This window comes from Poecilia mexicana, unplaced genomic scaffold, assembly GCF_051168715.1.
Source record: "Poecilia mexicana isolate PSO_F unplaced genomic scaffold, ASM5116871v1 scaffold_14, whole genome shotgun sequence".
Taxonomy (NCBI): domain Eukaryota; kingdom Metazoa; phylum Chordata; class Actinopteri; order Cyprinodontiformes; family Poeciliidae; genus Poecilia; species Poecilia mexicana.
Window position 1 is genome coordinate 5,643,626 of NW_028263383.1, and position 13,913 is coordinate 5,657,538.

The 13,913-nt window shown below is 38.3% G+C and overlaps 1 protein-coding gene across 1 annotated transcript in view; it reads right to left on the reverse strand.

Moving 5' to 3' along the window:
• The window catches only part of LOC106921101 (cell adhesion molecule 2-like), a 226,413-nt gene extending 217,307 nt beyond the window's left edge, over positions 1-9,106 (reverse strand). Inside the window, exon 1 of the mRNA XM_014992564.2 lies at positions 8,134-9,106. Within this exon, the coding sequence (XP_014848050.2) occupies positions 8,134-8,194 (61 nt within the window). The 5' untranslated portion in view covers positions 8,195-9,106. The remainder of the gene's footprint in view (positions 1-8,133) is intronic.
• Positions 9,107-13,913: the final 4,807 nt, after the last annotated feature.

Consider the following 13,913-nt stretch of genomic DNA (forward strand, 5'->3'; position numbering starts at 1 on the left):
GAATTTGGCTTAACAATTAAGTGTGACAAACACCGACAACAAAAGAAGACAGAACATTCTGCATGTGAAATGCTTTCTAAGAATTTACAAGATTTTCTCTGTGTATGCATCAATTTGCAAATCAACTTTTTTGTTGCTTTTCTTGATGCATCATGGTATTTGTTAATTAGCTTGCAGTCAAAAAATTAAACTATAGTGCATTCATAAACAGTAATTTATATGTTTTATATAACGAATGTTTGCCTGTGGACTTTTGAGAAAAGATACAATTGATCTATCTGGGTCAACAAAACACCAACAAAAACATAAAACAGTTTTTCTCTGCAGTTTGTGGCTAGTTTGTTCAACTGTCAGTATATTTCTTCTCCTTTTTACTGTAGCAACAAACAAAATATGGTTCTGTGTACAGGAACATCTATGTACATTATGCAGACACACATCATTTTGAATGAATTCATTTCTATCAAGCAGAGACGCAAAGTCCCCAAACAATAACAGAGCTGGGGCTAAGGACCAGAGCAGGTAAAGTCACTGCTGTCCATATCTTTATTTCTGCTGGAAAAAAAAATGATTGAACATGTACGGGCCAAGTCTCCAAAGTCCAGCCTCAGGGAGCTGTATGAAAAGAGGCCTTGAGATGAAAAAGCGCAGGCCATAAAAATAACTTTGTCTGGGCAAGAGGCTGTTAAGACAAGGAACCTGGAAAATAAATTAGCTCCATTTAATAGGACATCAAATCAACCTACTTCTGATTATGAAGTATTTATAAGCATACAGTACAGTGTTTATATATGTATGCAATTATATATTTTTCAGTTTCTTCGCTCCCTCTATTGTAAATTCAAACAGTTTTCCCTCTCAGTGTTAAAGGAATACAGCCTTGTGTTTACAGAGAGTTTTAATCCAAACCTTGATTGTGTTTGTGTCTTTTTCTCGAAGAGTGTTTGAGATTAGTGACACATGGCTTGTCAAAGACTGGAGTTTAAGATTAGCCAGTCTAATCCTTTTGGAATTCAATACTAATGCAGACATCACATATGCATGCATCTGTGCACACAGACACATTCACACCACACATAGGGACATAACCAAATGTTCTAGCACTCTTGGTTGAATGCAAGTATAAAAGGATCCCAGGATGTACACAGTGAAATACAAAACTATTTTGTCTCAAAAAGCTTCCTCAGTTGAATGTAAGTTGTTCTGCACAATCTTTAGGTAAAAAGTAAAAAATATTGCTAAATTTGACTGTGCCATGCAATAATTAAGCTTCCAGATAACTTTTATTCAGGCCTTTTTGCTTTATCTACTAATTTGGATTAGACACACTCCATTTACACGCGTCAAGATATACCAAGCAGAATACTATACTTTACCAGGTAGGCCTAATAGTTGTCTATATTGTTTTAAATAAAAGAAGTGAATTAGATCATAAAACATATCTGAAGATTCTAAGTTTTCCAGGTTTTTATATTCAGGAAGGATTAAAGGAAACCATTTTGTTTTAAACTTTAATTTAGAAATCTCCCTCTCCATTATTTTCTTATGAAACTTGTGGGATGAGGCAACTGTCACTTGTCCTCATCCAGCCAAGCGACCTGTGTAATTCGTGCCTTAGAGCGTGTACACTTAGATGTGCACATACGGGTTAGCGATGCAACACAAAAGTTTGTTGCCGTCTGCTTTTGCGGAGAAGTCATCGTTCGCTGTTGTTCTTGAAATAACATGCTGGGAATGTTTAACCAATATTAAACCATGCTGGGAATATTTAACCAGTATTTAATCAGCATCTTCTCACAAAGAAGCTTTTCTTTTAGTTCCATCCAAAAAGTCCTAACCTCCTAACAGGATTGTTTTCAGAATTTAGTCTTTTAGTAAAATACGTCCCCAGTTCCTGTAGTTACACTGCAAGGAGGGAGGGAGCACTACTCAAGGAAACTACTCAAATTCCTAAATAGGTTCCTGAAGTGTAAACACACCTTATGGGATACAAATATCTTTTACAAGATGTGGTAGTAATTATTAGCCACACATAAAACTATTTACTGCATAGTGGCACAGTTGGTTGCCTTGCAGCCAGGTCCTGGGTTTGATTCCTGGCCTGTGGTCTTTCTACATGGAGTTTGCATGTTTTGCATGTGCATGCATGGGTTCTCTCTAGGCACCCTGCAAGGATAAGTGTGTTGGATGGATGGACATCAAACTATTGAGAGTCTGCAATGAACTTCTATGCTTGTCAGTGAAGAGCACATCACCTAAAATATTGCAAACTGCTCTGTATTTTGCCTTGTACAGATAGGTACATGTAAAAAGTGCCATTAGCTGTTATGTTAGTTGAGCTTGTGCATTTCTCTCACCTGCTGGGTGTCTACTAAGGGTGTAAACATGCAGTCTGTTGATGACGCTGGTGCAGTAGAATCCACCTGTGGGCTTATGTTCTCACCGTTCTCTGTGGGAGGCCCATTTGATCTCTGCCTCTTGCTCTGGGCTGACTAAATAACACTGTGCCTTAAAAAATATATAACAAGCACACTTGGTGCCAAAATAAAAAAAAAATTGACATTTATTCAACCTGAATCCTCTGCAAAAAGAAATATGCTTGACATGTTGTGTGATCGTAACCAGTAGGAAGCCATTAGCTCAAGGCACCAACAGTGTATTATTCTATAATGGAATGCCGTTTGGGATAAAATAACACTCTTTTCTTGAATTTATGCCTGACAAGACAATTTTAGTGATTTGTACACTTGACATCTGCAAGAAAAAAAAAAACATCATTCATCCTTGACCATGTATTTCTTTGAGGAGAAATGTGGTAAAAGTTAGCAGTGCTCCTTTCAGTTCAATAGAATAATTTATTTATCGCTGAAGCGATGCATTTGTGTTCAAACATAATACTACAACCTGGGAACCTCAAGGTTATATATGAATCCTAAAACTTGGTAGAATCATGTCCTCAGCAGCTATGTACGTTCAGAGAGTCAGGATGACTCTTGAGCCAAATTTGACTCATTTACACAGATAATTCAGATTTGGAATTGTTCTCTTTACTTTTCACAAAAAAAAAGCAATTAACTACAACTTCTTTTCTAGAGAGAAAAAGACTCACATTGGCTACTTTAATTACCAGTGAGGCGTTTAACATGAAAGCAGAAGAAGATACAGAGGTATAAGAAGCTATATGCCGAGGCCCATTGAAATGTTTGCCGTTCCACTCTGTTTGCAAGAGACTTTAAGCAAACAACAGGAAGACTGAATGTCTTTCAGTGAGCTTGGTCTGTTCAGGCTGCTGCTTGCTTTTAAATTCTGTCTATCAGGGAGCGTTCCAGGCAACACGTGTACATTGACCCCATATGGATGGATCTGTACTTGATGGGTGTGGTTTCACTGTTGGCTTTTTGTATGTTACTACTTCGGTTAACATAAAGCAGCCTGTATTTGGGAAAAACTGGAAACCTATATAGGTATTTTTTGTAAATATTGAAAATATCAGTAAAAAACTGTGACGCACCTAGAAGCATTAAGCGTCACTTTTTTAACCCAGAATTGGCCTGAATCAAATATTTATACAAAATTAGAATGGGGTATTGTGTAAAACATAGAAAATCCCTTCTGGAGCACATTTGTTTTCCATTGGTCCAACCCTTACAGCCCCTATATATAAATGTTGGCTATAGCTGTGTTGTGGATTATAGGTAATTTCAGGGTTAATGTAACAGATATTTTAGCAATGCTAGCCTGTATAACATTGTTAATAGTAAATATGAAATGCTAAGGATGACTTAAAATGTCAACTCTATGATTAATTTAAATTTTAAAATCACAAGTAATTACTTGTCTTTGAGGATAAATAAAGTGATCATTCTTTTCTATTCAAAATCCATTTTTTACAGAGTTAATTCTGTCAATATTTATATCCGTTAAGTACTTATTATCATCAAAATATGAAATACTGGTGCTAGACAACATTTTTATAATTCTGATCATTTAATGCATTATTTAAGCAGGAACAATGTATTAAGTAATGCTTTTCTTATTTAAATAAAAAAGCAGATTGGGCTATTATAGACAGCTATAATAAGATTCTGCCCTGGGCAGTTATCCATGTAACCCATATCAGAAACCACCACTGACTGACACAAAGCTAACTGCTTTTGGTCCATAATGCTTCATTTCAGTTTTTCAGATACATAAATGCTTAAAACATTCCCACAGCCTTGTTTTATAATTGAACTTCTACACTCTAAACCAAAAAGTCTACACAGAGGAAAAGAGTCTTAACCCGTCATAATTGTGCATTTGGTAGCAAATCTGCCCAGCTGGACCAGCTACCTTGTGCATAAAGCAACAATGCTGCTATCATTTTTTTTTTTTTTTTCTTTTTAGAGCCATTCTGCTTTGACACGAGGAGCATGTAAGCTTTGGATCCGACCACATTCCCCTCAAGCCTCCTGCTCCTCCTCCTTTCTGTTTTAACTTTTTTAACACCTGGACTAACAAAAGACTGGCTTTGATCATGGGAAATCCCTTGGCAGAGTTGCAGTGAACCCACAGTGGAACTCCACCTGTGTATGTCTGTGTGATGCACACTGAGCCAGATGAGTCCCAGTACAGCAAAGCTTTGTGGTGCATGTATAAGGTGCAGGACACATATGTGGTGTCTATGAAAACAGACAGATGCAAAGAGAAAGAGACAAAAAGAGAGGGGAATTGCAAGTAAGCAAGAAAGAGGGAACATCTTGTTTCTACTGTGTAATCAGTAGCTCTGCAAACATGCACAGACACACACACACACAAGGCCGCTTGTTATCAGTAGCTTTCCCACGCTGCTGTGCTACAAAGCTCCACACCAGGATGGGAGGATGAAGCGAGGGAGGAATGGACGGAAGTACAGAGGGATGGAGGGTCAGCCTTCACCAGCTTAGTCTCACTGCAGGGATAAACACATCCCTCAGCGGGAGTTTGTATTTAGGCTAGCAAGATCAGAGTTCAGAACGACCGACTGCCAAGCAGGCAAAGCGACAGAAAACAGACAGAGCAGCGGCGATAAACAAGCATCCATAGAGCAAACAAGCAGTGAACATCCTTCGCTCTCTCTCACACACACACCAAACACTCTAGTTGAGAAGATTGCACATTCCTCCTCCACACCTCTGCTCCCACATTACGCTTCTATCAAACTCCTCTATTCCTGAACATTTCCCTACTTCTTTCTTCATTTCTCTCTGCCTCCACCTCCCCTTGCTCGCTGCTCAGCCCTGAGCTCTTACGTAAGAAGTCCATTTGCATAACAGCCTGTTTTCTCTGGCTACGGCATGGGCACACGAGACACACTGGATAATATGTTAACAACTCGAGCTGTTGGTAAACAACGACCTCCATCACAACAGCTCACATTGGCGCTATATAGCAGTGCAGGTCTGTTCTACGACAGAGATTTAGTGCCTTTGGATCTTTCAACGCCAGCTGGCTCAAGGCCAAACGGGCTGAAACAGCTGTCATTTACAGAGTGCGAGGATAGGCCATGTCTTTTCCTTGATAGACCTCATTCGGAAGGAGGCTGACCTACCTGCTGTGTTGAACCTGTGCAATAATAGGTCTTGCACCAAGAGATGACTGTTCAAATCAGGCAGCCTGGTATTATCCTCTTCAGGGTAAAGACAAGAGAGGCAGCGAGACCAGCGTGATTTTGTGCGTGTTGTTATGTCTTCAATGCGGCCTCTTCAAACATAAGCTATACAAACAGAGTGCACATTTGAAGGAATGTTCGCATACATGCAGAAAATTATACACACCCACGCACTTCTAACAAGTGTATAAAGAGAGTAAAAATGAGAAGACAAGCTTGTGAACATCAATAAATACTGCAGTGGAAGCTGTTAGATACACCCTAAGATACCTAATTACATACCATTTCATTAAGTCAAGAATGGCCTCAATCATGTCGGGTTATTAAAGAAGGGGCTGATCTTTTGTCTCTTTTACACACAAACACACACATACACTTCAAAGCGGCTACAACAAATGATCAAGAGAATCAAGCACCGATGATCTCTCATATGGAGCTTCCCTTTTCTCCCATGCAGAAGAGCGGTTGAAGTCAAGACGAAGATAATTATGCCTTTCATGTTACTAAATTCATTATACAATTACTTAAATACTCAGCATATTGATATGATTTTGGAGTAAGCGGGACATAATCTTAGGATATTATAACCCGTCATGCTACTAGGATCCATCTACTTATCTGGAGTCAAGTTAACGAGTCCAAGATCGAAATTCAGACACCTTTCTTCCCATCCATATTCCCCAGGTCATTTTGCTATAGACTGCTATGAAGATCTAAAATGTATTACATGTTTCAATTACTTGTTGCTTGACAACTACAGCTTTAAAACATGGTTACCTTAATAAGACTGGTGAAGGAGCCCCCTCTGTGTTTTGAGCAAATGGAAATAATTCACATTAGCAAAATGTATACGTCTTATAAGCAAGAAAACAGTGTAGCCGACTTTTTTTTAGCCAACTGACCAACAGTCCACAGAATATGTTGTGGGGAGGGAGCCTTGTGTTACTCTATGCTCCACATGACTAAAGAAAACTTTGATTACGCCGGCAATTTCTCTGGCATCTCATGCTTTGCATAGCTGTTCGTCCATGACAGGACCCAAACTTTAATTGTTTGGTGGATAATTTGAAACCAGATCTCTCTATGCCTCTATATCTTCATATTTGGATATTTAGTGGCTAGAATCCTTTATACAAAAAATAATTCTAACACTGTTTGGTACACCATATTCTGGAACTCGGTGCTCCCTCTTCAACACTTTCAGGCCACCCAGCACTAACTTAAGGATAAAATATGGACTGTTTTAAGGCATAGCAGTGCAAAAATGTAAGTTTGTGTTCACTAACTTGTAATTTGTTACCCTATCAATCATTTATAGAGAATCAACATATATTTCTGTGAAGACCTAACGATAACATACACACTTTTTCATTCACATCCTTCTGTCTCTATTTAATCTAATCAATCACTGTTTCAGTGTGACAATAAAAGGCATTGAGCCATTTCATGAACAGCTATGCAAAGTTAATAAGTTAATTGTGCGGATAAGTAACAGTGACCTTGTCTCCCCTGATTTCATCCCCCTAGCCCTTCCGTCACCCCTCCTGTTTACAGTTGGATCACCTGCTGTTCTAAAAGCTGAGAGCTGTTTATAGGAAGATTTATTGAAACCAGGATATGGGAGTTCAGAATGTCACTCACAATATCAGCAAATCCTCCTTAAATCCCTTTCGATCTTTAAGTCTTATATGCTCTCAAACACAGTAAACAGTAGCACAGCATGTTTAATAAGAGCTAAGTGATGCTCAGTCTGAGAGGCATATTTATTATCAGTTCTACTGGATAGACTGAAAAGGGAGCAGTCTCATGGAACTGTCTGAGTTTAGTGTGTCTCTGTGTTAGTTTGCTGTCAGCGCTTCCCAAGAAGGAAATAACATAAATCTCACTCATGAATAAAAATATATTTCAAAGGTAGCTTCTTCCTTAATCCAGGAATCCAAGCAGATAAGAGCGCGTAAAAAGGCTTCCAGTGACTCCGGGACTCATCTAAGAGCAGCAAGTCAAAAACACCCGCGGGGTTGGAGATTTCATTGTGAGGTGTGTCTGTTTTCATTACCAGCTTGCACACAGGACATAACAGGATACCGTAGGCGCATAAAACGCCCTGTCCGGCACGTCAGTTTCCAGGGGTTCTGTTTGTTCAATTATGCACGCGTCAACATCCCGAATATGAACGGACTTCAAAACGTGACGGGACATTAGCTGTCCTCTGGCTGTGCTGCATCTCTAAGGTCTACAGACAGCATGCACAGACACACGTGTGTGTTTTCAATGAAAGAAAAAGAAAAAAAACAAAAAAACACAGTGCGTTCCTGTGCGCGCGCACGTGCGCGCGTGTGTGTGAGAGAGAAGGCTCATCACCGGTCTGCCAGGACCCGCGTGTGGCAGCGCGCTTTGCCCCCTCTTTATCCTCCGATCACAGTTGGCCAGAAGCATACACACGCACACATGAAAACCTGATGCGCACATACACTCCACGCACTCACCACGCGCCCCAGACTCACCTTTCAGTAGAATCCCATAAATAGTGTAGAGAGTGAAAATCAAATTGCTCTTGAGGTTCATCCTGCCTGTTTCTTTGTTGCTCCCGTCTTCCGCGCTAATTTCTCCACTCCGTCTCCCTCCTGGACCTCTAACCGAGACCGGACGGCTTCCTCAGTTTATCCAGGTGGACCTGCAGGAGCGTGGCTTTTGTGCGTGTCTGGGAAACGGGGTTAACACAGCCCAGTCTACAATCCCTAGGCTGTTTTGCTTGTGATATAAATTCTCGCTCCTCTAAAATAAAATAAAATAAAAAAAAGCACTAATGTTGTCGGGGATGCACTACTGATGAGTGCGCTCAGTAAGAGGAACTATGAAATAATTTTTTTTTAAAAAAGGAGGGTTAGACCGCAAGCGCTGATAAGAATGCTCCACTGGTAGCAGGATAAACGTTACCGTTCCTCTACATTTGTCTGCACTGGTCTTGGTCTGCCGTGGCGCACGGTCCACAGTGCTTGGAGCACGAGTGGATTGTTTGAGTTCCGCCCACACTCCTTTGACTGACGTGAAAAATAAACCAATGATGATGGGGATTAGGCAGGAGTTGGTGGAGGGTAGGTGGAAATGGAGGAGCGGCTCAATTCAGACGCTGTAAAAGATATCACTTTGCAAACAAACAAAAAAAAAAAAAAGGAAAAAAAAAGATTTTGAGTTAAACGATAAAATAGATAAATGAAAAAAAGTTTATTTGATTTTCGAGAATAAAATGCCACGAGTCCACGTCTCCATTGAATTCAAATATCGATTCACCATGGGTGTAAAACAATAACGTAATTATCTGTATCAAACCTTAAAATACTTACAGTCGACTACAAAAATAATAATAATTATTCACAGGTAACTTTTACAAACAAAACGTTGCACTGTATGTCCTTTTGTCATTACTTTATTAAATAACTTCTCATTCATAGAAAAAGGTGGATTATTTTTTACAGTGTTCCCACCCTTTACAATGGATCAGAATTCAAAACAGAAAGCATGCAGATATGCTTCCAGGTGTGAGAAAGCACTAAACCATACTGTGTTATTGAGTTTGTTTCTCTTTTTCGCATTTCAATGTTTTTGATAAATTGTAAGAGAAAAATAATTATAAGCTTCAAAAATCTTACATAGACCTAGATAAATTCCACATTGATTCTTTTTATTGAACATTCTAGTCCCTGCTTTGGCCAGCTGTTGGAAATATGGCTGATTTCAATCATTGATCAAACCCAAATAAACCTGAGCAAATTAATGCTGCAGTCATCCTAATAGCTTGACATAGCATAGTGATGAAGTAACGCAGCTTAGTTTCCTTTCAGTATATCTCAAAAATTATTTTAAACCATTCCTCTTTAAATCAGGCACAAAACATCACTAATGCAAGAAAAAATTGGTGCAACATGGGTATGAAATGTTAAGAGCACAACCAAAACTGCATGGTACTGAAAATACTTAAACTTGCCGTAAAAATTTTACAGTATTGCTTACTGTAATTTCACCTACAGTCGCAAAAACCCTACTAGAAATTAATTTCGATTATCCTAAATAATGTAAACTAATTTTCATTTATTCTATGTTATGGATTACTTTTTAATTTAAAATATCAGTACTTTCTTCACCCTTTTTCCAAAGTACTAAGCAATTTCCTGTTTTCATTTTACTGTCACATTTAAATTAGAATAAATATTACAGTCTTGGTATGTGGATGTGAGATATTCTGCTTTTGCAAATGATATTTAAGATTTCTTAGCTTAACCTCTGCAGCTTAAGCAAGAGCTTAATCTGGCCTGATGCCGGCTCACATCTCATTAATCAGAAAGAACACTAAACTTTTGAAAGTTTTATGAAACAAACGTCCATTTTTTTTTTTTTTTTTTTTTGCCACAATAGCTGTAGGGGCAATTTTCTTTGAATATACAGTGCACCAGTTGTCTACACTGGAGATGCAAGTAAGTAGACAACTTATATGAGTGTTTATGAAATTCAATATTTAAATTTTTAATATAAAAGGTGTCCTGTGGTGGCGCAGGGCCAAAGCACAACCTGTTTATTGAGGCCTTAGTCCTCATGGCAGTGGTCGCAGGTTTGATTCCCGGCCTGGTGACATTTACCGCATGTCTTCCCTCTCTCATTAACCTCTTTCCTGTCGAACTACTTTCAAAAAAAGGCCACTAGAGCCAACAAAACCTAAAAAAGAAAAAAATTAATACAAAAAGTACACAAACAACATCAAAGTTTATAGATAGTAAGGAAGAGAATCAAAGTTTGGATGGAGTGAGAACATGAAGAAACAGACAGCAGAATATATCCGGAATATATGAATATAACTAAAACTGACTACTCATGAGGTAATGTTGGTGGGAAGGGGAAGACAAACAGAAAGCAAATCAGACTAGAATACATGAAAGTATGGTACTACAAGAGACGAGATTAATGTTGTTTGTCTCTCCCAGAGCACTTTTCCTTCACCTTGATGGAAAACATCATGACACAAAGAAAAGGTATGAAGGAGAATTTACGAAGTCTGAACAAACAATGACACTGCAGCACACAACCTCTAATGGGACATAGACAGCACAACACAGAGATAGATTCTGCCAGTGTGGCTTTGTTGTGATGAAGCTCTTATATTCTGAGTAGGAGCTACTCCAAAAACACCTAGATACTTTGCCCTGTGCTTTCCTGCGAGATTATGTTATACAGGCTACAATATGCATCCTTGTGAAAATATTAAATCACTGCTAGATCTTGTAATAAAATAAAAATAGCATGATGAAATGTTTAATCCTCAACAACCAAGTTTTGTGCTTTTAAATATTAGTTCATATGTATTTTTTTTAGCTTTGTTAGATTCATGCAAATCTAATTTATCAAAATTTGGCATGGAGTGGGTTGTATAAATAATCTTATAACAAGTTCCACAAGTGCGTTCTGAAACAATGTGCCAATTATTGGCCAATCTGAGCATATGAACAATCAGGTGTTAATAAATCTGGTTGATGGAGGTGGTGTTCGTCAACACCAAACACCACCTCTTTTATGTCATGAATTTATTAGCTACATCACAGAATTTGTGTCACATAAATGAACAAAAGAGGGTAAACAAGAAATAAATATGTACATGAACAGATGCCTAGTCATATTTTAGAAAGGTGAAATGGAAATCTTTATCTCCAAATTAAGTGTGTTACCCACAACAATATAGTTCAGAACTGCGCAGGTCAAAATGGTACATTTTCTTGGACATGTACAATAGCTCTGATCCAAAGGTTGAAGGAAAGCTTCACAATGGATGGGAAGTGTGCAACAGTCATAATGATGAGAAACCCCTTGCTTAAAAACAGCAGTTTGAAAATGCTTCCGACTTTAGAAGATAGAAGTAGGCTTCTTTGTACGCTCCATGCTTCTCTGTATGCTCCATCCTGTCAAATGAGCAGGTAATTGTGCTGGTTATATGAACTGGGATATTAGCATGTTCTATATGTGTATCCAAACTGATATACCCTGAGATTTTACATGCCTTACACATGCCTAATGAATGAATACCAATGCAATGAGTCATACATCACCTGGATGTTTTCAAACTGAAATGTTGTCAGAATACATTTTGGGACACCAGTTATCTTCTTTAACTTAATTAACCATATTCATGTTTGCTCTTTTATAAGAGTGAAATGTATAATGAAGTACAGCAATGAAAATCTTTGATTTGAATTGTTCCTGTATAATTTTAGGAATGTCCAAGAGTTAATCTAGACCCATTGTCTTAAAAGAACAACATTTTCCTCAGTTCACAGACTGTAAATCTGCTCAGTAAAAGCAGGTGCCAGGCACTCACTACTGTATCCATCTAGTGTTTAATTGTATTTAAAATGCAGAGCCCATCAGAGAAAAACGGAATAAATGACTAGTTTGACGTATTCTTGTTGTAATCATAGATAAAAACAGCTAAAGTGCCTCTAAAAACAGAAAGGGGAGAAAGTTTTAAACAGAAGGCTTTTCTTTTTAAAGCTGCCAACTTTAGTAACATTTTGTGCATTGAACCATTTGGTTACACGACCTTTGTAATTTTATCAGGGGAATATGGTAGAAGAAAAAGAGCTTACAAAACTGCAACAGAGAACTTACTAATGTACATATAAATGAATGTCAAGCATCAGAAAACTAATCTCACAGGAAATATCAGAAGCTCAGTAATCAGAGGCTCTACGCAACAGCAAGTATTAATAAGGTGTTTTTTAAAGTGTGATTTGCTATGACTGAAAAACAACCTATGTTATGGAATGAATCTTTTATGTAATAATTTGACAATTATATACCGTTTCACAGTACGTTTAATCTCTTATATTATGTTTCTATGATGTAGGCACAAGGTCTTTCTTTTAGATTGAACCTTGTGAGTGATTGTCCACCTATTTACAAATTCAGCCTGTACATTATTCATAAAGTTACATTTTTCATGTTGCCTACCTTAAAGTTGCCTACTTGAGTTATTAATTGACACAAGCTCCAGTTCACACACACACTGCTTTAAAGTGAAAACATCTTCTGTCAAACACAAAGGAAACAGAGTCATCCACAGTATTTTGTTCCTATAATTTAAACACCTAGCTCGACACATATGACAGGTATGTTTTAATTAAGTTATCATTTTACAGTAAAATATATCTCAACCTTCAGCTGAAAGCTGTCATCTAATTTTTTTTAAACTCTAGATCAATACTGTGCAAAACTGCAAAAGGGGAAATTATGTTATGTTACAAGCATTCTTAGATGCACAGGGCAGATGTTTCCCAGGTGATCCAAGCCAGTGGCGTGTTCTCAGATGCATGCACCCGCACTCTCTCAATTAAAGGTGCCAATAGCCACAAACAACACCGTCAAGCGTAATGGGAAATTATTCATATGCAGTCAAGATTTATACCTGAATTTCTCCTGGGACAACAAAGGATTCTATTCTATTTTATTCTACGATGTATTACATTTCCGCCTTAAATCTCCCGTACTTGGCTAACAGCCACAATATCGCAAAGCCTATGGCACATTCATACAGTCTTTGTGATTCGCAAAACAAATTAATCAAGGAGATCAATAATCGAATATGACATACAATCAAAATTGCCCCTGAATTTTTGTACCGTGAAAATTATTTTGCACTGCACGGACTAAAAATTTTCCTACAAAACTGGATTTTGCTTTCTACATTGGAACGACAGCAGTAACATAAATTTGGGTTCATGATCTGATCCATACACACATTTGATAAATGAGATAAATGTTCAAAAACGCTTTGAATAAGTTGAGATGAGAAATTAAAGGAATACAGCTGACATTTCTTGGCATGCTGATCTTATTTTTGCTTAGCCTGTAAGAGTTGCACAGCCTTGAGCAGCACACCTTGTAATGGCTCATTTCACACTCTCAAATTGGTGTGTGCCTTCACTGGAGCCATAGCAAGGAACCAGGGGGGTCATCTTTAAAAAGTGTTTGGATCCAGGAGAGAGGCCAGTCAGTGAACTGATAGAAACAGCGCATTCGAGTTTCCGCCTCACCTGGGATTTTCTCAGCGCTCCAGATGGCAGATAGACCCATCTTCCTCTCACTCCCTGTCACACAAACACACACGCACACACAACCATTAATGCACATCCAACTCTCAGAGTTGCAAGAAACCACCACCTGTTCCTGGCCGAGTCCATTGTTCACTGGTCTTCCTAATGTGGTCTGACACATGTTGCCAAGCTGAGGGCCCAGCACTTTG